At 45.3% G+C, this 25,682-nt stretch overlaps 2 protein-coding genes across 4 annotated transcripts in view; both read right to left on the bottom strand.

The window, feature by feature from the left end:
- Window positions 1-25,682, bottom strand: part of LOC143767692 (oocyte zinc finger protein XlCOF8.4-like) — a 220,744-nt gene that overhangs the window by 87,068 nt on the left and 107,994 nt on the right. The window lies entirely within an intron of this gene.
- The window catches only part of LOC143767694 (uncharacterized), a 28,978-nt gene continuing 15,624 nt past the window's right edge, over window positions 12,329-25,682 (bottom strand). For 2 of the 3 annotated variants that reach the window (XM_077256183.1, XM_077256182.1), the window contains one exon: window positions 12,329-14,070. In XM_077256183.1, the coding sequence (XP_077112298.1) occupies window positions 13,052-14,070 (1,019 nt within the window). In that variant the 3' untranslated portion in view covers window positions 12,329-13,051. The remainder of the gene's footprint in view (window positions 14,071-25,682) is intronic. The other variant, XM_077256184.1, reaches the window with a different exon arrangement.

Here is a 25,682-nt window from a genome sequence, read left to right as displayed (position 1 = left end):
CACAATCATAAATTTATCCAAATAATCGCGAAAAATATCATGCATAAAGGACTGGAAAACTGACGGAGCATTAGAAAGACCAAAAGGCATCACTAAATACTCAAAGTGGCCCTCGGGCGTATTAAATGCGGTTTTCCACTCATCCCCCTGCCTGATTCGCACCAAATTATACGCCCCACGAAGGTCAATCTTAGAGAACCACTTGGCCCCCTTTATGCGAGCAAACAAATCAGTCAGCAACGGCAATGGGTATTGATATTTAACAGTGATTTTATTCAAAAGCCGATAATCAATACATGGTCTCAAAGAGCCGTCTTTTTTTGACACAAAGAAAAAACCGGCTCCTAAGGGAGATGACGATGGACGAATATGTCCCTTTTCCAAGGACTCCTTTATATATTCTCGCATAGCAGCATGTTCAGGCACAGACAGATTAAATAAACGACCCTTTGGGTATTTACTACCCGGGATTAAATCTATGGCACAATCGCACTCTCGGTGCGGAGGTAACGAACCAAGCTTGGATTCTTCAAAGACGTCACAATAGTCAGACAGGAACTCAGGAATTTCAGAGGGAATGGATGATGAAATGGAAACCACAGGTACATCCCCATGAGCCCCCTTACATCCCCAGCTCAACACAGACATAGCTCTCCAGTCGAGGACTGGGTTGTGAGATTGCAGCCAAGGCAATCCTAGCACCAAATCATCATGTAAATTATACAGCACCAGAAAGCGAATAATCTCCTGGTGATCCGGATTAATACGCATAGTTACTTGTGTCCAGTATTGTGGTTTATTATTAGCCAATGGGGTGGAGTCAATCCCCTTCAGAGGAATAGGAGTCTCCAAAGGCTCTAAATCATACCCACAGCGTTTGGCAAAGGACCAATCCATAAGACTCAAAGCGGCGCCAGAGTCGACATAGGCGTCCGTGGTAATAGATGACAAAGAGCAAATCAGGGTCACAGATAGAATAAATTTAGACGGTAAGGTGCAAATGGAAACAGATTTACCAAGCTTTTTAGTGCGCTTAGAGCATGCTGATATAACATGAGTAGAATCACCACAATAGAAACACAACCCATTTTTCCGTCTAAAATTCTGCCGCTCGCTTCGGGACAGAATTCTATCACACTGCATACTCTCTGGCGACTTCTCAGTGGACACCGCCAGATGGTGCACTGGTTTGCGCTCCCGCAAACGCCTATCGATCTGAATAGCCATTGTCATGGACTCATTCAGACCCGCAGGCACAGGGAACCCCACCATAACATCCTTAATGGCATCAGAGAGACCCTCTCTGAACGTCGCCGCCAGGGCGCACTCATTCCACTGAGTAAGCACAGACCATTTACGGAATCTTTGGCAGTAAATTTCCGCTTCATCTTGCCCCTGAGATAGGGACATCAAAGTTTTTTCTGCCTGAAGCTCCAAATGAGGTTCGTCATAAAGCAACCCCAAGGCCAGAAAAAACGCATCCACATTGAGCAACGCAGGATCCCCTGGTGTCAATGAAAAAGCCCAGTCTTGAGGGTCGCCCCGGAGCAAGGAAATCACAATCCTGACCTGCTGTGCAGGGTCTCCGGCAGAGCGAGATTTCAGGGACAAAAATAATTTGCAATTATTTCGAAAATTCTGAAACCCGGATCTATTCCCCGAGAAAAATTCCGGCAAAGGAATTCTCGGCTCAGATACAGGTGCATGACAAACAAAATCTTGCAAATTTTGTACCTTCGTGGCGAGATTATTCAAACCTGCAGTTACACTCTGAAGATCCATTACAAACAGGTGGACACAGAGCCATTCAAGGGTTAAGAGGAGGTAAGAAGCAGCTAGACAGCAATTAAGGGCTAGGCAGCAAAACTCTGAGGGGAAAAAAAAAAAAAAAAATTTCCCTTCAACACTTCTTTTTCTCCTGCTTCAGCCCAAACAATTAACACTTTGTGGGCCGGTCAAACTGTCATGATCTCAATGGCAAGAGAACATAGCATAAGCATATATAGGAACTAGCTCTTGGAAGATGGGAACTGAGCTGACCATGAACTAAACCTAACGCACAACTAGCAGTGGCCGGGTAGCATGCCTACGTTGATTCTAGATGCCCAGCACCAGCCGGAGGACTAAATAAAGCTAGCAGAGGAAAATATTAGTCCTAGCTCACCTCTAGAGAAATACCCCGAAAGGAGACAGAGGCCCCCCACATGTATTGGCGGTGAGTTGAGATGAAATAACAAACGTAGTATGAAAATAGGTTTAGCAAATTTGAGGTCCACTTACTACATAGCAGAAGACAGAAAGGACACTTTCATGGTCAGCTGAAAACCCTATCAAAAACACCATCCAGAAATTACTTTAAAACTCTGGCATTAACTCATAACACCAGAGTGGCAATTCCTGTACACAAGAGCTTTCCAGACACAGTAACGAAACTACAGCTGTGAACTGGAACAAAAATGCAAAAACAAACATGGACAAGAGTCCAACTTATCTAGTAGTTGTCTAGGAGCAGGAACAAGCACAGAGAGGCTTCTGATAACATTGATGACCGGCAAGAAACTAACAGAGCAGCAAGGTTATATAGCGACTCCCACATCTTGATGGGAACAGGTGAACAGAGAAGATGAAGACACCAGTTCAATTCCACCAGTAGCCACCGGGGGAGCCCAGAATCCAAATTCACAACAGGTGATTTAGGTGAGACAGCCCGCCTTAGACTGACTGTCCTGCCGCTGTTTAGAGTATTGCTTGAAGCTGAATATTGTAATACTCCCTCGGCGTTCCGGCCGCCGGTTGTGCGCCTCAGTAGGATGTTGCCTCGGTCTTACAGCACGACCCCTACTGGTATTCCCCTTATTGCTTTGATCTTGTTTCTCACTCAGCACAATCTATCTCGCTTCTGATCCTTCCTTGGGCACCGCCGCTATCCTGAGCAGGCACGGTCCCGTTACGTTCGCTCAAGTTGCCAAGCCTCTGTCAGGATCCCACCCCTGACAGAGACCCTACTGGATCTTCCCCCCACAACACCCTCTGCCACAAGGTGTTGCCTGGTTCCAACCCAGTCAGCTTTCTCAACTAACTTCCTGCCTGACCCCCAGTTTACCCACAATGGTGGGGAGTGGCCTAGTGAATAGAACCCTTAGCTCCCCCTGGAGGCCCGACTGTGAAATGTATTGGTGTCTGTGATACCTGGTCAGATGAACTCCTTCAGTGCCATCAGACGTACCATAGCTCCCCTTAGTGGCGGAGCCACAGTACTGCAACGACCAGGACTCTGGGGCGCTGCACAGGCCTGACGGCGGCCGCCAACTTCATCCTTTCTAGCACGGTGGCAGTGATGTTACCACTACAGCGCGATCGTGTGCACCAGGAGAGATTATGCTGCCTGGTGTGCTGGCCACAGAAGACAGCAGGGAACGCCAGATGACAGTGTGAAAGGGTGACAGATCGAGCGGCCCCTCCTAGAACAGCGCGGCTCTCATTGAGCAAAGCGGTTATAGGGTTAAACTGTAACTCACAGATGCACTGTGGGCTCCAGAAAAATGAGTCGATCTCCTCCCTCTGATCTGGACGGCCCAGGGGGCATGCCCAGATCACAGCAGGGTATTTGCAGAGTGTAAGTGTCTGGCTGGGACTCTTACACTCCTGCAAAACAAAATGGCAGCGCCCAGTGGCTGGAAAAATCAATAATAAAAAAAAATTAAAGTTAATAAATTTAATTTTGTATTAAAAATAATTGTTTATATAAACAATCATTTTTAATACAAAAAATAAATTGCAGCACCTTCCCTTTTGAAGAGAAATAGGAGCAGGATATTGAGGTAATTGACGATGAGCAATGGGATGACATATTATCCTCGATTCCTCAGCTGTCCACTAGTGAGGCACAAAGGCTGTTGGAATGCCTGTTACGGAACCCCACAGCACCCAGAATATGTTGAGTTATTTGTATGTATAATAGGTTCCATATGAGATGCATGTCCCTAATGCATCAGCCCATAGGCTGCGCCCCTGGGCAGAGGGGACAAGATATTCCCCTTTTGACCTCCCCCACCTTTGTAATTCCCACAGTAAATATCGGCAGGCTCCAGCCACCTGGGGCTATTGTAATGTATGTCTTGCCTGCCACTTTTCAATTGGCCCGCCCTCTGTAACTGTGTGATATATTCTGTGTCCAGTGAGTAAAGTGTTGTGATACTGGAAATACGTGGAGACGCAGTGATCTTTTATATGCGCCCATGTAACCAAGCAATTCCAGCCAGCGTCCTTCATTCAGACTCCAGCCAAAGCAGAGTGGACCTCCTGAAACACGGGTGGTACTGAAAGAGATACTCCAGCACGGTAGACCCCGTTGCACTGGTGGCGGACAGCGGGATGTGATACCCAGTCTACAGGAGGAAAGGAATGAATGGAAAACAACTACCAGAAGTTAAAGGGGACTACATTAAAAGATCTGGTGGAAGCCCGAGGGTTAATCGCCAGCAATAAAACAAAAGAGGATTTGATAGCAGCCATCATGGAACACGACAGTGCAGCGCCCCCCAATGTGAACGTGGAGGAGACTGAATTCCAGAGGGAGGTAAAGAACAGACTGGCGTTCTATGGCCCAAACCCTGCAGTAGAGATCATACGAGAGGTGATGGCTGATGTGCGTACTGATCGGAAGGAAAAGATGGCCCAGCGAACCAGGATAGAGCTAGCCAAGATGGAGTTGGCAGAGCGGACCAAAGTGGAGCTGGCCAAGATGGAGAGTCAGCGAACAGGGGGAGCTCTGGCCTCCGCCCAGGTACCTTCAACAGTAAGCCACAAAAAGATCCAGTATAATGCCTTCTGACAGTTGGGGGAGGCAGAGGAAGACATAATGGCTTTCTGCAGGACTTTGAGCGGCAGTGTGCCCTTCATCAAGTGAAGCCGGAGGAACGGGTTCAGATTCTGGCCAGCAAGCTGACAGGCCGGGCAGCGGACGCCTATCGCACGGTACCTGATGAGGACTGTATGGACTATGAGCGGATCAAAGAAGTGATCTTGGCCCGGTATGCGATGACACCAGAGGCCTACCGCCAAAAGTTCCGCGGACTTAGAAAACAAGTAACCGATACCCACGCTGAATGGGCCTGTAAATTAAGGTGGTCACTGCTACAGTGGGTACAAGGGAGCCAAGCAACCACTAAGGAGGACGTCCTCCAGCTCTTCTTGTTAGAACGATTCTTTAATGGACTAACCCCCGAGACACAGGAATGGCTTCGGGACAGGCGGCCAACTACTCTTGAGGAGGCCGCTCGTCTGGCCGATGAACATCATGATGCCAGGAGACCTCAGCTGTCCGGATCGAAGATGGTCACTAGGGGTCCGCCCATGGACCTGGAGGCCCCCAAACCACAGAAGATTGTAGGGGGATTAACTAAAAACCCGGCCTACCACAGTCCCCCTGGGGCGCGATGCCACACCTGCCATCAGCTGGGCCACCTGCAAAGACAATGTCCCAACCGGACTCCGCATACTCAGTGGCCAAAGGCGGGAACAGCTACCTTCAGCTGGGCCACTGTACACTGCTACCAAGGCGAAGCTGACCCGGCATTGGGGGCTATGACTAACCAGGGGGTGGAAGAGATGGAGGAAGTGCTGCATGAAGTAGACGCCGTGCAGGCAGCCCGGGCAGATAATCGACAACAGCATCGACAGGTTGTGTGGGTTAATGGGAAATGTATGCTGGGACTAAGAGATTCTGGGGCAGCTTTGACCCTTGTGAAGCCTCATCTCGTCCGGGACCAAGAGAAGATGGACCGGACAGTGGCAGTCCGTGTAGCAGGGGTAGCCATACATTGACTGCCCACTGCCAGGATTCACCTGAACTGGGGAGTCGGGGATGGCCTTGTTGAGGTCGGCTTGATGGAGGATTTGCCTGCAGAGGTCTTGCTGGGAAATGACTTGGGGCCCATGTTGTCTGCCTTCTCGGTTGCCCCTCTGGCTGAGACATCTTGTGACCACCTGGAGCCAAGCTCGAGCTGTGGAGGCGGAATCACACTCAGAGGAGGCCCAGGTAAGACATCCCAGCCATACACGAATTCCCATAGCCAGACACATTTCTTGGGCCACCCCAGCTGAATTTAAGAGGGAGTTACTTGAGGATCCTTCATTGGAGGGATATTGTGGGAAGGCACAGGAGGGGAGAGGGGTACCGGAAGGGGAATAGTTTGTATGGAAGCAGGGACTCCTCTACCGGAACACAGAGCAGCACCACACAGGGACGAGCCCCACTATAAAACGCCAGCTGATAGCTCCCAAGAAGTATAGGCAGGAGTTACTGTGAATCTGTCATGACATACCCTTGGCCGGGCACTTCGGCGTCAGTCGCATCAGGCATCGTCTGACACAAAACTTCTTTTGGCCGGGGGTAACCTATGATGTTTGTCAGTACTGCCAGACCTGTGACAGTTGCCAGCGCATTGGCAAGAGGGGAGATCGATGCAAGGCCAAATTACGCCCCCTCCCCATTGTGGAGGAACCATTTAGCCGGGTAGTGGTCTATCTGATAGGGCCGTTAGCCAAACCCAGTCCTTCAGGGAAAAGGTATATATTGAGAGTGGTAGATTATGCCACACGGTATCCAGAGGCGGTTGCGTTACCTAACATACTGGCAGAGAAGGTGGCGGCTGCCCTGCTCCAGGTTTTCTCACGGGTTGGATTTCACCGGGAGATTATCTCGGACCAGGGTACCCAGTTTACAGCAGAGGTGACCAACCAACTGTGGAAGCTGTGCGGCATAAAGTCCATTAGAAGCGCCCCGTACCAAACGCAAACCAATAGGTTGTGTGAAAGCTTTAACGGGATGTTAAAACAACTCATTGGGACTTTTACCATGACCTACAGGAACTGGGAGAAATTCTTGTCACACCTCCTGTTTGCCTATCGGGAGGTGCCCCAAGAATCCACGGGGTTCTCCCCGTTCGAACTGGTATACGGGAGGCGGGTAAGGGGACCCCTAGACTTAGTGCTAGAACACTGGGAAGGGGAGGGCATAATAGAAGGGGTACCTATTGTACCCTATGTGCTGGAGTTCCGGGACCGCCTACAGGAGCCTGACCCAGGCTGTACGTGGGAACATGCAGGTGGCCCAGCGGCGCCAGCGCGTATGGTACGATCGGAGGGCCAGAGAACGCACCTTGGAAATAGGACAGAAGGTCCTGGTGTTAGAGTCCACTAGGCAGAACAAGTTCCAAGCTGCATGGCAGGGACCCTACCAGGTAGTAGTGGGGAAAATAGCCGACACCACCTATAATGTCGCCGATTGTGACGACCCCAGGGTTATCCGCATGTTCCACGTGAATATGCTGAAGCCCTACCAGGAGCGCCCTGAAGAGGTATTGGCCATCTGTTCACCTGAAGCAGAGGATTTTGCGACTTCCCTTGCCTGATGTCTTAGGGGAAAGGACTCAGTCTAAAACATGGGACCAGGTACACTTGTATGAAGACCTAGGTCCCCGGGAGAGACAGCAGGCGGAGGCGTTGTTGAGGCAGCGACAGAGGATGTTTTCGGGGAGACCAGGGTACACTCGACTGGCACAACACAAGGCTGAGACCCAGGATCAGACCCCCCTGCGACAACCCCCCTTCCGTGTCCCTGAGTCTGTATGAGAAGGGATGCGACAAGAGATGTTGCATTTAGGGGTCATTGAAGAGTCAGATAGTCCCTGGGCATCCCCCTTAGTGTTAGTGCCCAAGAAGGATGGGACTACACGGTTTTGTGTAGACTATCGTAAGCTCAAAGAGAAAACGGTGATGGACGCGTATCCCATGCCGCGTGTGGATGAGTTGTTAGACCGTCTGGCGGGGGCAAAGTATTTGACCACCATCAATCTATGCAAAGGCTACTGGCAGATTCTCCTTAGTCCTGATGCTATTCCCAAATAGGCATTTGTCACCCCGGTCGGCTTATTCCAGTTTCGAGTTATGCCATTTGGGATGAAGACTGCCCCGGCGACCTTCCAGAGGCTGGCTGACCGGCTTCTGGATGGTCTCCAGGACTATGCTTGTGCCTACCTGGTTGACATCGCCATCTACAGCGCGACATGGCAAGAGCATCTAAATCACCTAGAGACAGTATTGGACAGGATCCACAAGGCCGGAATCACCCTGAACCCAAACAAGTGTCACATGGGCAAAGCAGAGGTTCAGTATTTAGGACATTGGGTGGGAAGTGGGAAAGTGACCAGAACCAGCCAAGATTGAGGCCATAGCCAAATGGCCCACCCCACGCACTAAAACCCAGGTCATGGCGTTTCTAGGGACAGCGGGCTATTACAGGAAATTCGTTCCCAATTACAGCAGCGTAGCCAAGCCCCTCACTGATCTGACCTGTAAGAACCAACCCCGCCAGATAACCTGGACCCCAGAGTGTGAAGAAGCCTTCCGCCAGCTAAAGGACGCCCTCACCAATACCCCTGTATTGGCCGCACCCGATCCAACTAAACGTTTCCTTGTTCACAGACGCGTCTATGTTTGGATTGGGGGCAGTACTGAGCCAAGTTGGGCCGGACGGCCAAGAACACCCGGTAGCTTACCTGAGTCGGAAACTACTGCCCCGTGAAGTAAGCTATGCGGCCATATTTGTATGGACGACAGTTTTCCCTCCTAACAGACCATAATCCCCTAGTTTGGCTTAATCGGGTCTCCGGAGACAAAGCCAGATTACTGTGGTGGAGTTTAGCCCTACAACCTCTGGACTTCACCATCCACTACAGACCCGGCAAGCAAAACAGTAACGCCGATGGACTAAGTCGACAAACGGAACTTGTACCAACCCCATAAACTTCGGTCATCCCCAAACCAATCCGTTAAGGATCAGACTGTGTATGCCGATCGCGTCGCTGAAAAGGGGAGCCATGTTACGGAACCCAGCACCCAGAATATGTTGAGTTATATGTATGTATAATAAGTTCCATGTGAGATGCATGTCCCTAATGCATCAGCCCACAGGCTGCGCCCCTGGGCAGAGGGGACAAGATATTCCCCTTTTGACCTCCCCCACCTTTGTAATTCCCACAGTAAATATCGGCAGTCTCCGGCCACCTGCGGCTATTGTAATGTATGTCTTGCCTGCCGCTTTTCAGTTGGCCCGCCCACTGTAACTGTGTGATATATTCTGTGTCCTGTGAGTAAAGTGTTGTCTTACTGGAAATACGTGGAGACGCAGTGATCTTTTATATGCGCCCATGTAACCAAGCAATTCCAGCCAGCGTCCTTCATTCAGACTCCAGCCAAAGCAGAGTGGACCTCCTGAAACACGGGGTGGTACTGAAAGAGGTACTCCAGCACGGTAGACCCAGTTACAATGCCCAGCAGGGCAGTGGGGTACTCGGTACTGGGTCCGGTCGTAAAGAGGAAGTCACGGTGGCTGCGACCCGGTCTGGGCACCCAATTAAAGGGAAACCTTCTTTTAAGGGAATTTGTAATAAAGTCTGTCGTGACACCACCTGTGGTGTTCGGTCAATAGTGGGACCGACGCTGCTTTAAAAGGGGTCCTCTGGGGAATGTTGTCGCAGCAATGATGGTAACACTTCCCACAGGTAAAGCAAGGTCCCCCGGGGTCCTGAAGTGTATGGCGATGATGATGTAGGCCGGTATAATGAGAAAAGAACACAAGTTGTAAGTCTTTACCTGGTTTACTGTAATTAGCAGGCCACAGTCCAGGGTACCAGGCATGGATGGTGATGTGGCCCGGCCAGCTCTGAGGCAATGGAAGAATCCCTTTTCCATTTGAGGTCCGTGAGCCTTTCCAACTAGCGCCGTTATATGTGAAGTCCCTGCTGCCTGAAGCTTTCTACAGAGTCCTCTTTCCCCCTGTCCTGAGACAGGTACCTACACGACAGGCAGCTTGAGTCTTTTTATAGGGACTCTATCATGCCCCGGGCTCCTCAGGTGCTGCTGCGTCTCAGGTGTGGTGTGGGCCATTCACTTAAAATTCTGAGCCCTCCGGTTCTGCCAAGTGTCCTACAGTTCCACTAAGGCCTCGGGCTCCCGATACCCAGTTCCTGTGCTCTGGCTCTGGGGGTGCCCGGTCACAGTTCCCCTCTGAGCCCTGTTCCTCTCCTCTGCACCTTTCCTCTAAAGCTCCGCCACATACAACCCCTCCGGTTATCTGTCCTTTCAGAGGCTGCAGCTCCCTCGTGGCTGCCAGACCTCTCTGTCTGCTCTCAGTTCCAGACTTTCTTCTCCTTCAGTGTCTCTATCAGACTGGCCTCTCTACAACTGGCTCACTCCTCCTCCAGACCAGGACATATATCCATATTTGAGGGAAGCTCCCCTGAATCCGGGTCCTGAGCTCCCCCTTCTGGCCTGGATTCAGAATGTGTTTCATGTGGGTGCCTTACCTGGTGAAGAGAACTCCTCTTATATCATGCCTCCAAGCATGATATTCCCCTCCCCTAAGGAAAGCAACATCACTGTAACAACCGGTTACCTGGGGTGTTACGCTGTCACAGATATACCTGCTGTATCGGGTATACTGGACTCCCAAATTCCTGCATAAAATTGGGGTAAGAGAGGACTTATGCCCGAGATGCGGTTCAGGCCCTGTCGATTTGCTGCATATGTTTTGGTCACGTGGTTCCATCTGGAATTTCTGGACCCAAGTCAGAGACCACATAAACAAGGTGTTTAAGGTTGTGATTCCAACACATCCTCTTGTTTGTGTCTTTAGTTTTGTGGATGGGTTTGCTGAAGAGGCATTTATAAGATTAGCACTTAAAAGAACGTTATATCAAGCCAGGAAAATTATAGCAGCACACTGGTTGGACAGGGTGCCACCTAGGTTTAGGGAATTTATGGAAAAAATGAATCCACTGCTACGTCTGGAAGAATGAGTATATAAAAAGAGGAGAGCCCAGCATTAATTCTGTAAAATATGGGAGGATTGGAAAATTCACCAAGGCGTGGATATTATGTCCTTACTTTGGGTTGCTGGGATGTCGAGTGAGATATGTCCGATTAAGGTCCTTGAATGATGCATATGAAATCTGTTTCCATAATATCCTTCCTGTTTCAGGTGAAAATTAAAGAACTTGGAGACTTGGGACTTATCTTTCACTAGATTGTGGCCCGATTCTAACGCATCGGGTATTCTAGAATATGCATGTCCCCGTAGTATATAGACAATAATGATTCCAAAATTCGCGGCAGACTGTGCCCGTCACTGATTGGTCGAGGCAACCTTTATGACATAATCGTCGCCATGGCAACCATTATGACATCTACGTCGATACTGTGCCCGTCTCTGATTGGTCGAGGCCGCCAGGCCTCGACCAATCAGAGACGCGGGATTTCCAGGACAGACAGACTGACAGAAAAACCCTTAGACAATTATATATATAGATAATGTTTATTTGCAGATTAATATACAGATAGCTGTATTCAGCTTAAATATGTTCATTAATATAATAAGATACTTGCTAATTGCTATGTGGTCCAGAACAATGATGGGGGAGGGGGTTTGGTTGGGTGTTTTCTTATTTTGTATGTTGAAAAATTCAATAAAAATTTATCTGATATAAAAAAAAAAGATTTTACAAAAGGGACAAACAATACAGCATATGCAGAGCATAAAATAAACAAGATTAAAACAAGAAACTTACTATGGTGATCAGAGATGATTTGGCTTAGCAAAGGAGAGCACAGCGATTGAGAATGTCCAGTGAACGGGATCGTGTATACACTGATATATATCTTTCTGCACGAACCCAGATCATAATTAGCCTTGACCTTTTATCAGCACCTAAGTTACACCCAGACCACCCCTCCTTGTGACCTCATGTGGGCCGGGTTGTGGGATGCTTTCAGCCGTTCAGGATTTTATAAAATTTTCAACATTAACAATATCTTCCCTCCTGAAGACCGCACAGGTTCAAGATCGCTGCTATGTTTTTTATCGAGATTTTACCTTTCCATATAGATAGTAAATATGACATGGTTGGTGTCAGCGATCTGACCACTATTGATTTGGGGCTTGTAGGCAGGTGTTTCTTTATGGATTTTAATGTTTTCTAGTACAGTGCCTTATAATAAAAAACTATGAATAGTTGTAAAGTAATTTCCCTTTCTCATTTAATTATATGACTGTCTGTTATATATTTTTGTACAATATGTCCATAACATATTGTTTCTCCCAGTCTGAGTTATTTTTGACCATCAATAAAATATCATTTTCCAGTAATTCATTTGTCACACTCCAGGTATGGTAATGGATTCTTTCTGTGTGGCATTTTCCAGCAGTGTCGGCACTTGCATTCCCGGGGTTCATGTGAGGTTGTTACATCATGTGAAACTTGCCCCCAATCAGCATTGGCGTCACCATCCCCACCTTCGGACAAATTAATCATCACGAGGAAGTCAGAAAGCAGCCGCAGCCCTAGCTTCCAGTTGATATTCAATACATCCAAAGGTGGGGACAATACAGCCACCACTGATTGAGAGCAGGGCTCGTGTGATGTAACAACCTCACGTGAGCCTCAGAAGTGTGAGTCCCGACACCACTGGAATGGCGCAGGCACGGAAGCTGGGATGAGTGATTTTATTTTACAGAGGCCAAACATGAGGAACGACAAGGGGTTGTTGTTGGATAAATAATTTCCAACATTCTGAACATAAAAAAAGCTTCTCCCCTGTGTGACTGCTCTGATGCTTATTAAGAGTTGATTTTCAAGCAAATTAGTTTCAACATTAAGAATATAAAAAAGGCTTCTTCCCGATGAGACTTTTCTTGTGACTAAGAAGAGAGGTTTTCTTCACAAAACATTTTTCACATTCTGAACAGAAAAAGGCTTCTCGCCTCTGTGGGTTCTTTGGCGAATAACAACATCTGATTTCTGATTAAAACATTTCCCATATTCTGAACAGGAAAAAGGCTACTCGCCTGTGTGGGTTCCCTGATGTTTGATAAGACACAATTTCCTTTTAAATATTTCCCACATTCTGAACATGAAAATGGCCTCTCCCCTGTGTGAGTTCTCAGATGTTTGACAAGACTTGATTTCTCTATAAAACATAGTCCACATTGTCAATATGAAAATGGCTTCTCCCCTGTGTGAATTCTCTGATGTTTGATAAGACTTGATTTCTGTGTAAAACATTTCCCACATTCTAAACATAAAAATGGCCTCTCCCCTGTGTGAGTAATCTGATGTTTGACAAGATTTGATTTATTTGTAAACCATTTCCCACATTCTGAACATAAAAATGGCTTCTCCCCTGTGTGAGTTCTCTGGTGTATATGAAGATCTGATTTCTGATTAAAATATTTCCCACATTCTGAACATGAAAATGGTATCTTCCCTGTGTGAGTTCTCTGATGTTTGACAAGACCTGCTTTCTCTGTAAAACATTTTCCACATTCTGAACATAAAAATGGCTTCTCCCCTGTGTGAATTCTCTGATGTATGACAAGACCTGATTTCTCTCTAAAACATTTTCCACATTCTGAACATGAAAATGGCTTCTCCCCTGTGTGAATTCTCTGATGTTTGACAAGATGCGATTTCTGTGTAAAACATTTCACACATTCTGAACATGAAAATGGCTTCTCCCCTGTGTGGGTTCTCTGATGTCTTACAAGAGTTGATTTACTTACAAAAAATTTCCCACATTCTGAACATACAAATGGCTTCTCCCCTGTGTGAGTTCTCTGGTGATTAACCAGAAGTAATTTATTTTTAAAACATTTCCCACACTTGGAGCAAGAATAGTTATTCTCTACTGTGTGAACTTTTTGATGTTTAAGAATTTTTTTTTCAAAAGGAAAGCTATTTCCATATTCTAAACCTGAAAATGATTTTTTTGCTTTATGAGCAGTTAGTTTTTTAATGCTTATTTTGTGACTTTGATTTTTCTTAGTAGTCGGAAATGAATCAGAAGACAGGACCTGCTTGAAAGGATCAGATGAGACATCATCATTGTAAAGGGATGATGGTATATCTGGAGTAATGGCATTCACTTTAATTGTATCCTGTGGAATCTCAAGACCATCTGTTTTAAAAACTGAAGATGTCAGCTGTCCCTCTGATCTCCTGGTACAGTCTTCTGCCAAGAATAAAATCAATTATTAATTTTTTATAAAATATCCTTAACTTATATTTTTGTACAGTTCTACTTAAACTGTCTGTAAAAATAGCAAGTTATGTAAAAATATTAATTTACCAAGACAATGACAGTTTATAAGCAAATAGAAAACTTCATAAGATGCACCAGTAGATCGTGGAGCTCAAATGTTTGTTCACTCTGCTTCCCAAATATCGAATAAAAAGCCACCAAACTGTATTGTAGGCAAAAATAATATAAGCATGTAGAGTCTCCCTTAATACTGTCTAAAACATGACCTTTATTGCTTCCATTATAAAATATTGCAACCCCGGACAAACAACGAACAATGTATAAAGTGCTCGTGCTAAACAGTGCTCATTAAAAAAGGTTTGGTCTCACCCATCCCCTGATGACTCCCCCTTATTGGGGAAGAAATGCATCGGGAAGATAATGAATATTTGATACATGAGAAGATAAAAAAATGAATGTAGGACATACATTTGGTGGGATGTCAGTAGCAGACTATACTTGGGTACTGTCCTTGTAAGGACGGGAGCTATACAGGGGCATGACAGGGAAGGATAGAGTCCCCCTCCATTCTCTTATATACTAGCAAAAGCTCCTGTCATTTTGGACCTGAATACTGACAGATCCTTGGATCTGATTACTGACAGAACACTGTGGATGGGCGAGACCAAATCTTTTTTAATGAGCATGAGCACTTTAGTATTAACCCCTTTCTGCCATTGGACAGAATAGTACGTCCGATGGCAGAACCGCCTCTTTGATGCGGGCTCCGGCGGTGAACCCGCATCAAAGCTAGGACATGTCAGCTGTTTTGAACAGCTGACATGTGCCCGCAACAGGCGCGGGTAGAATCGCGATCTGCCCGTACCTATTAATTAGTTAAATGCTGCTGTCAGAGTGGCATTTAACAAGCACTTCCAGCCATCGGGCCGGAAATGCGTGCACCGCTGACCCTCGTCACGTGATCGGGGGTCAGCGGTGCATCAGCAAGACAACCAGAGGTCTCCTGGAGACCTCTATGGTTGTTGATGCCGGATTGCTATGAGCACCACCCTGTGGTCGGTGCTCATAGCAATGCTGTAATTCTGCTACATAGGGGCGATCTGAGCATCAACCCTATGTAGCAGAGCCAATCAAGTTGTGCCATGCTTCTATTGAAGCATGGCAAAAATAAAAAAAATGTTTTTAAAAATATAAAAAAAATATATAAAAGTTCAAATCACCCCCTTTCTCCCCATTCAAAATAATAAAAAAATAAATAAAGCATACACATATTTGGTATGGCCGCATTCAGAATCGCCCGATCTATCAATAAAAAAAAGGATTAACCTGATCGCTAAACGGCGTAGCGAGAAAAATTGCATTAACACCTGGAGCTTTTTTTCAGTTTGGCGTTTTCAATTTTTGCTAACCTCCTTCCCAGAGCCATAACCTTTTTATTTTTCCGTCAATATGGCCATGTGAGGGCTTATTTTTTGCAGGACGAGTTGTACTTTTGAATGACACCATTGGTTTTACCATATCCTGTACTAGAAAGCAGGAAAGAATTTCTAAGTGAGGTGAAATTACAAAAAAAGTGCAATCCCACACTTGTTTTTTGTTTGGCTTTTGGAGACGCTACGAGTATCGCAAAATTGCGCAATACTTTTTTTTCACTACTTAAATAAAAAAGAACCTAGACATGCTTGGTGTCTATGAACTCGTAATGACTTGGAGAATCATAATGGTAGCTCAGTTTTAGCATTTAGTGAACCTAGAAAAAAAGCCATAAAAAAAAAATGTGGGGATTGCACTTTTTTTGCAATTTCACCATACTTGGAAATTTTTTCCCATTTTCTAGTACACGACATGGTAAAACCAATGGTGTCGTTCAAAAGTACAACTCGTCCCGCAAAAAATATGCCCACATATGGCCATATTGATTGAAAAGGAAAAAAGTTATGGCTCTGGGAATGAAGAGAGCAAAGAGCGAAAACTTAAAACTGAAAAAACCTCTGGGGTTAAGTGGTTAAAGGAGACTCTCCATGCTTATATTTGATTAGCCCTGAGGGTAATAATAGTGTTATTCAAAATCTGTATCTGAAACTATTGGCAAAAATAATACCAATAAAAACTAGTCATCTGAAAAAAAAGTCCCCAGTCAGGTCCATCATCTGTCAGTGGAAAAACAGGTTTCCACAATATTAGTGGCTCAAAGTCTTTTGAAAAGCAACATGGCTTCTGTAAACCAATCCAGAAATATCAGCTCTGTCGGAAGGTGCCAGATACAAGCTTGTTCTCCTCTGGTTCAGTCATCTGTGCTCAGCTCCCGGCTTCTGAATTAATCACCTGTTGTGAACCTGGACCATTTACGGACTGCTCTTGCGTCTTCTGATTTGGTATTTTCTGCCTTCCTGGTTCTGACCCGGCAACCTGAGTATACTTCTTCCCATCTGTACTGCCAAGTTTTTAACACTAAGATTCAAATACTTCTTTAAAGAAGTCTGCTTTAAAGAATATTACGCAATTTTATTTCAAAGTGCAAAATTAAAGGAATAGTATGATTGCGTACACTTTTGTATATTTTAGCATACAAAGGTTAAGTACTTATAAAGATTAAATACTAAATACATATACTCACATCATCACAGAGCTTTTAACCCCTTTCAGACATTGGACGTACTATCCCGTCGAGGCGGGGTGGGCCCGTATGACCACCGACGGGATAGTATGTCCAGCACGATTGGCCGCGTTCACGGGGGGAGCGCGGCCGATCGCGGCCGGGTGTCAGCTGACTATCGCAGCTGACATCCGGCACTATGTGCCAGGAGCGGTCACGGACCGCCCCCGGCACATTAACCCCCGGCACACTACGATCAAACATGATCGCAGTGTTCCGGCGGTATAAGGAAGCATTGCGCAGGGAGGGGGCTCCCTGCGGGCTTCCCTGAGACCCCCGGAGCAACGCGATGTAATCGCGTTGCTCCGAGGGTCTCTTACCTCCTCCTCCCTGCAGCAGGCCCAGATCCAAGATGGAGGGAGGTGGCTTCACTGCGCCCGCTCAGAGCAGAAGCCTCCAGGGGCTGTGCACGTCAGATCGCCGATCTGACACAGTGCACAGCAAAGTGTCAGATCGGCGATCTTACACTATAACATCATGCCCCCCCCCCCCCTTCCCCCCCTGGGCAATGTTATAGTGTAAAAAAAAAATGCAAAAAAAAAATATATATTGTTCCTATAAATACATTTCTTTATCTAAATAAAAAAACAAAACAATAAAAGTACACATATTTAGTATCGCCGCGTCCGTAGCGACCCGACCTATAAAACTGTCCCACTAGTTAACCCCTTCAGTGAACACCGTAAAAAAAAGATTTTATTATCATACTGCCAAATAAAAAGTGGAATAACTCGCGATCAAAAAGACGGATATAAATAACCATAGTACCGCTGAAAACGTCATCTTGTCGCGCAAAAAACGAGCCGTCATACAGTATCAAAGAAAAAATAAAGTTATAGTCCTCAGAATAAAGCGATGCAAAAATAATTATTTTTTCTATAAAATAGTTTTTATCGTAAAATGATATAAATGAGGTATCGCTGTAATCATACTGACCCGAAGAATAAAACTGCTTTATCCATTTTACCAAACGCGGAACGGTATAAACGCCTCCCCCAAAAGAAATTCATGAATAGCTGGTTTTTGGTCATTCTGCCTCACAAAAATCAGAATAAAAAGCGATCAAAAATGTCACGTGCCCGAAAATGTTACAAATAAAAACGTCAACTCATCCCGCAAAAAACAAGACCTCACATGACTCTGTGGACCAAAATATGGAAAAATTATAGCTCTCAAAATGTGGTAACGGAAAAAATATATTTTACGATAAAAAGCGTCTTTCAGTGTGTGACGGCTGCCAATCATAAGAATCTGCTAAAAAACCCGCTATAAAAGTAAATCAAACCCTCCTTCATCACCCCCTTAGTTAGCGAAAAATAAAAAAAATTTAAAAAATGTATTTATTTCCATTTTCCCATTAGGGTTAGGGTTAGGGCTAGGGTTAGGCCTAGGGCTAGGGTTAGGGCTACAGTTAGGGTTGGGGCTAAAGTTAGGGTTAGGGTTGGGGCTAAAGTTAGGGTTAGAGTTTAGATTACATTTACGGTTGGGAATAGGGTTGGGATTAGGGTTAGGGGTGTGTCAGGGTTACCTTTGGGATTAGGGTTAGGGATGTGTTTGGATTAGGGTTTCAGTTATAATTGGGGGGTTTTCACTGTTTAGGCACATCAGGGGCTCTCCAAATGCGACATGGCGTCCGATCTCAATTCCAGCCAATTCTGCGTTGAAAAAGTAAAACAGTGCTCCTTCCCTTCCGAGCTCTCCCGTGCGCCCAAACAGGGGTTTACCCCAACATATGGGGTATCAGCGTACTCAGGACCCATTGGACAACAACATTTGGGGTCCAATTTCTCCTGTTACCCTTGGGAAAATACAAAACTGGGGGCTAAAAAATTATTTTTGTGGAAAAAAAGGATTTTTTATTTTCAAGGCTCTGCGTTATAAACTGTAGTGAAACACTTGGGGGTTCAAAGTTCTCACAACACATCTAGATAAGTTCCTTGGGGGGTCTAGTTTCCAATATGGGGTCACTTGTGGGGGGTTTCTACTGTTTAGGTACATTAGGGGCTCTGCAAACGCAATGTGACGCATGCAGACCAATCCATCTAAGTCTGCATTCCAAATGAAGCTCCTTTCCTTCCGAGCTCTGCCATGCGCTCAAACAGTGGTTCTCCCCACATATGGGGTATCAGCGTACTCAGGACAAATTGGACAACAACTTTTGGGGTCTAATTTCAACTGTTATCCTTGGAAAAATACAAAACTGGGGGCTACAAAATAATTTTTGTGGAAAAAAAAATAATTTTTATTTTCACGGCTCTGCGTTATGAACTGTAGTGAAACACTTGGGGGTTCAAAGCTCTCACAACACATCTAGATGAGTTCCTTAGGGGGTCTACTTTCCAAAATGGTGTCACTTGTGGGGGGTTTCAATGTTTAGGCACATCAGGGGCTCTCCAAACGCAACATGGCGTCCCATCTCAATTCCTGTCAATTATGCATTGAAAAGTGAAATGGCGCCCCTTCCCTTCCGAGTTCTGCCATGCGCCCAAACAATGGTTTACCCCCACATATGGGGTATCGGCATACTCAGGACAAATTGTACAACTTTTGGGCACCATTTTCTCCTGTTACCCTTGGTAAAATAAAACAAATTGGAGCTGAAGTAAATTTTTTGTGAAAAAAAATTAAATGTTCATTTTTATTTAAACATTCCAAAAATTCCTGTGAAATACCTGAAGGGTTAATAAACTTCTTGAATGTGGTTTTGAGCACCTTGAGGGGTGCAGTTTTTAGAATGGTGTCACACTTGGTTATTTTCTATCATATAGACCCCTGAAAATGACTTCAAATGAGATGTGGTCCGTAAAAAAAATGGTGTTGTAAAAATGAGAAATTGCTGGTCAACTTTTAACCCTTATAACTCCCTAACAAAAAAAAAATTTGGTTCCAAAATTGTGCTGATGTAAAGTAGACATGTGGTAAATGTTAATTATTAAGTATTTTGTGTGACATATCTCTGTGATTTAAGGGCTTAAAAATTCAAAGTTGGAAAATTGCGAAATTTTCAAAATTTTCGCCAAATTTCCGTTTTTTTCACAAATAAACGCAGGTAATATCAAAGAAATGTTATCACTATCATGAAGTACAATATGTCACGAGAAAACAATGTCAGAATCACCAGGATCCGTTGAAGCGTTCCAGAGTTATAACCTCATAAAGGGACAGTGGTCAGAATTGTAAAAATTGGCCCGGTCATTAACGTGCAAACCACCCTTGGGGTAAAGGGGTTAAACATCATCCATCTGGAATATCAGAGAAGGAACACCAAGACAGAGAACCCCTGGGAAATTCACAACACTACATGGGAGTACCCACTTATGCAGGTTTCACAACACTGTACATGTATAAGTACAGGTACCCAACTTTCTGTTTCTGTTTTAGTCATGTTTCTCTGGTCTTATATAGTGATTTGCACTGTGTAGCTCTGGTTTCAGCCTCTGCCCTCTAGTAGCCAGCTTTGGGATAAGATGACACAGAGCTACCAGGCAAACATCAGACAATGAGCAATAAACCCATAGAATATAAAAGCTCACAAGGGTTAGATAAGCCCACCACATTCAGAGGTTAAATACACCTTCATGTTTTACCAGAGCAAACAGAGAAACATAGAACTATTTTTTCGGTAAACGCTTTCAAACAATAAGTAAACAGGCCTCAAGATTGTGTCCCTATGAGAATTGTCTGTCTGTAAATGTATGACCAACAATGCTGCTCTGTCCTAGTCTGAATGCATTCAGTATTCTAGTATGTCAATATGGACTGAAAATATGCATTTCTACATTCACTCTACACCATCTCACACAACAGAACAGCAGGTAACAACATGGCCCAAGCCTAGGGGTCTCTGTTAAAGAAATGGTTAATCTTCATCCTTTTTAAATATCAGAAAAATTACAGAAAAACAAGTATTGTGCAAGATGTTATCATCTGTCTCTCCTTGTGGACAATTTCCCGGACATTCCACATAGTAGTGGTCAGAATTTCTCAGAATCGCCGATTCTATGTCTGTTTTTGTCTATCTTGGATACCAGGATGTGTATGACAACTCATTGTATAATATATCTCCTTGCCAATTTATTATGTAACTCTATATTTCCTTTTGATCTTGGGCCTTTAAAAGCCCAGCCCTAAAAATAAAGACCAGAGATTATTTGAACAGACAACGAGCGTGTGTCTCTCTGATTATTGCTTCATTGCGTAGGTACCTAAAAGACAGAATACCTGAGTAGGTTGGAAATCCCTTCTCTAACACTGTGTAAGGCTAGTTTCACATTTGCGTTTAAAAACGCAGCGTTTTAAATGCAAACGCAGGTGGTGAAAAAACGCATGTAAACGCGTGCAAACGCTGCGTTTTTTAGACGCATGCGTTTTTGCATGCTGTAAAAAAAACGCGGCGTTTTGCCGCTTTTACATGTGTTTTTTTTCCTGCGTTTGCGTTTTTGAAACGCATGCTGATAAGTGTGTGACAGCTGCCAATCATCAAAATCAACAAGAAAACCCACTATAAATAGAAATAGCTAGGGTTAGGGTTAGGATCCCTAGGGTTAGGGGTAGGGGTAGGGTTAGGATCCCTAGGGTTAGGGGTAGGGTTAGGGTTTGGGGTAGGGTTAGGATCCCTAGGGTTAGGGGTAGGGTTAGGGGTAGGGTTAGGGTTTGGATCCCTTTATCACCTTGATGGTGGGGGGTGGCTTAGCAGTGTGTATTCTTGTTTTTTTCTATAAAAACGCATGCGTTTTAAATGCAAACAAACGCATGTACTTAAAAACGCATGTGTTTACATAGACAGCAATACTTTTTTTGCCACAAAAAAACGCATGCTTTTTTTGCGGCAAAAAAACGCCTCTAGAAATTACTACATGTTGCATTTCTGCAACCAAACGCAAGCATAGAAAAGACGCATGCGTCGACAAACGCGGCAAAACGCATGCAAAAAACGCATGCGTTTTTAATGTTAAATATAGGAAAAAAAGCATGCGTTTTTTTGCGCTAAAACGCAGCGGCAAAAAACGCAAATGTGAAACCAGCCTAAGTCCAAATCCATGTATATTCTTTAAAGGATGATGAGCAAGGCAATCCCTGGGATATGGAAAATGGAGTAGATAGCACCAAGCATGTTCGTAGTAGCCATCTTTTGAGCTGCCAGGTGACAATGAACAGTGCCCCCAATATATTGTGTCTCCAAATTATTCCAGCAAGATTTACATTCAAATAGCTAAATGGAGCTCCTTCTCGTCTTAATCCCGCCATGTGCCCAGACAGTGGATTACAACTGTATATAGGGTATTGTTGGACCCAAGAGAAGTTGGAAAATAATTCTATCTGATTCCTATTATGCTTTGTGATGAATTCCAAAGTTATCACTATATAAAGTGACACATGTCAAATTTTAAATATGGGACCTGATTAGGAAGATAAAACTGGCTGCGGGAAGTGGTTAAATTAGAGTATTTTGGGAACTACTAGGGTATGTTTCCACATTCAGGAAACGCTGCGTGTTTGACGCTGCGTAGAGCCGAAGCGTCAAACACGCAGCGTCCAGATGTTACAGCAACAACGCAGGTGACCTGCCAGTGACCTCAGGTGCATATTTGGTGCAGATTTTATCTGCGTAAAATCCTGACCAAATCCTGATGCAATCCTGAATGTGGACACATACCCCTATAGTCAAAAGATCTGAGTATAGACAATAACACATCTACTGAAATCATCAAACTCAACAGTCTTCATCAGTAAAACATGAGTAACTAATGGTGAAACTTCTCTGGAGTAACTAGACTATGTGGATTAGTAATCCCCGCATGTTTTGCGGTCGTCTAACAGTCGCGAAACATGCAGCGATAGGGACTCAAACATGTAATTTGAGAATAGAGACATTAGAGTTTACAGGGAAAAAAAATGCTAAACAATTTTTTACTGTATAACGACTTTTATATAAGGCAAAATTTTAAAAGTATTTACTAAAAAATGTATAATTTAAAGTAAACTGAAATTGATTTATTTAAAAAAAATGGAAATTTTAGTGTAATTTATGAAGAAAGCAAATAGCGTCAAAAATGAGGGACTCAGATACACCCTGTATTAGACATAAGGGAGGTCCTAATAGACACATTCTGTTCAAATTGTCATACAGTGGTACATCTAAACTCATAAAGACCAACACCGTGATGCACCCCCTCAGGAGCAGTCATCACCGCAAGACGACCGCAAGGCACACTCCAGCCTGCCTCCACAGTTCAAGCAGCAGTCATCGGAATCTCCAGAGGTTAAACCACAGCTCAACCCTGCAGCGACATCATTCTACCCAGGAACAATTCACCCTTCCACGCCACACAGCTTATATGCCTGAGGGGCACCACAAGCTAATATGGTAACAAGGAGTGAAGGATCGGACATGTCTGAGTTTGCCAGGTTCATGGTGAGCAGGGAGCTAATCAGCACTAGCCTCTCAAAATTCGATGACCATGCAGAGAACTACAGAGCCTGGAAAGCAACCTTCAAGGCTGCCATTGCTGATCTCAATCTATCCGCGGAGCAGGAGCTCGACCTCATGGTAAAATGGTTGGGTCCCAAATCCACAAATCGGATTAAGAGTCTTAGGACCGTCTATGTGGGGCAAGCTGAAGCAGGTCTCGCAGATGCCTGGCAGAGACTCGAAAGAACCTACGGCAGCGCTGAAGCCATAGAAAAGTCCCTATTCAAGAGACTGCAGAACGTTCCAAGGATCAACCTTAAGGAAGCCCACAAGCTTCTGGACCTAAGTGACCTGCTTATGGAGCTGGAACTTGCTAAAAGAGACCCTCGTCTGTCTGGACTGTGCTACCTGGACACTGCCCATGGGGTGAACCCAGTTGTCTCAAAGCTGCCACATAGTCTGCAAGAGAAGTGGGCAGTGAGCGTCTCCATGTATAAAAGGTCACATGACGTCATCTTTCCTCCGCTCATTCAGTTCTGAAAGTTCATTGACGAACAAGCCCAAATGAGGAACAACCCTAGCCTCGACTTCCTGGAGTCTAACACTGCAGCTCCAGCAACACCTTCATCAAGGTATGAAAGCGTCGCACATAGACGCAAGGACTCGAGGAACAGTGTAAGCATCAGGAGACTAACCTGCCATCACCTGCAGTACCTGCCGATAAGCAGTACACTATTCCGTCGAGGGATAAGTCTTTCAATCGTGAGTGTCCCATTCACAAAAGAACACACTCACTGAACAAATGTAGAGGCTTCAGGTCCAAAACCATGCAGGAGCGCAAGAAAATCCTCAGCGAACTTGGTGTATGTTTCAAGTGCTGCGCTTCATCAGAACACATGGCCAAGGACTGTAAATCTGCCATTAAGTGTGAAGAGTGTCACAGCGACAGACACCCATCAGCCTTGCACCCAGCCTCAGCCACCAGCGATCCAGCAGTCACAGTTACCTCTAGTCCCGCTACAAGCCATGGCGGGGAGCCACAGAATCATGCCAAGTCCACCACAGCTGTTTCCTGCTCATGATCAGAGGTATGTGGGGAGAATCAAAGTGCTAAATGCTGTGCCAGAATATGCCTAATCAGAATCTATCCAGAAGGGCAACCAGAGAAGGCAGTAAAAATATATGCCATCATTGCGATCAGAGCAATCGATCCCTAGCTGGACCTAAGTTGTTTGAAGCCTTTAGAATCAAAGGACCAGCAATGCCCTGTACTCTGAATACTTGCGCATAGACACTAGCGGCAGAAGAGCACAAGGTTTCATTGCTTCTCCTGTCAATGGAGATGTAGAAATACCCCTACCTATGCTAATCGAATGCAATCAAATACCAGACCAAAGGGATGAGATCCCTACCCCAGAAGCTGCTTTCCACCAACCACACTTAAGACACCTAGCCAGCGTTATCCCACCTTTGGACACAGATGCTGAAATCCTACTTCTGCTCGGCAGAGATAATTTAAGGATACATAAGGTCCCTCAACAGTGTAATGGTCCTGACTACGCCCCCTACGCCCAGAGACTTGACTTGGGGTGGGTAGTCATAGGAAACGTATGCTTGGACCGAACAGGAGTCCATTCCTTTAAGACCTACGTATGCCGAGATGGGCGCACTGCATTCTGCAAACCATGTCGACATCACTATGAGGTGAAGGAAAAGCCTCCAGATCCTGTAGAGCTGCCTGATGTTATCCCTTCTCCCTATGCAGACAACTTGGGAAGATCGGTGTTTCGTACCACTAAGGATGACAACAAAGTAGCCCCGTCTATGGAAGACAAGGAATTTGTCAGGATAATGGACAATGAGTTCCTTAAGGATGAGACTAATCACTGGGTTTTTCCCCTACCCTTCCGAGCTACCAGGGTAAGGCTCCCGAACAATCGTGAACAAGCCTTGTCCAGATTCAACTCTCTCCAGCGCACACCAAGCAATAAACCGGAGATGAAAGAACACATCATCACCTTTATGGGCAAAATATTCCATAACAACCATGCGGAGCCAGCGCCTCCCTTAAAGGAAAACGAGGAGCGCTGGTACCTACCCTCATTTGGAGCATATCACCCGAAGAAACCTAAGCAAATTAGAGTTGTCTTTGACTCAAGCGCCAAACATCAAGGCGTATCTCTCAATGGTGTCCTCCTCACAGGTCCTAATCTGACAAACAACGTAGTAGGAGTGTTAATGAGGTTCAGGAAAGAGCCCATTGCCATCACCACCGACATTGAACAGATGTTCTACTGTTTCATAGTCAGAGAGGACCACAGGAATTTCCTTAGGTTCCTGTGGTACAAGGACAATGACCCCAGCAAAGAGATGGTGGAGTATCGCATGCGGGTGCACGTATTTGGGAACAGCCCTTCACCCGCAGTGGCAACATATGGCCTGCGGAGAACCGCACTAGAAGGAGAGTCCGAGTATTGAACAGACGTCAGAGACTTTGTAGAGAAAGACTTCTAC

Source organism: Ranitomeya variabilis, chromosome 4, assembly GCF_051348905.1.
Source record: "Ranitomeya variabilis isolate aRanVar5 chromosome 4, aRanVar5.hap1, whole genome shotgun sequence".
Lineage (NCBI taxonomy): Eukaryota > Metazoa > Chordata > Amphibia > Anura > Dendrobatidae > Ranitomeya > Ranitomeya variabilis.
Note: the sequence above shows the minus strand (reverse complement) of the source record. Positions and strands in the feature narration are given on the sequence as shown.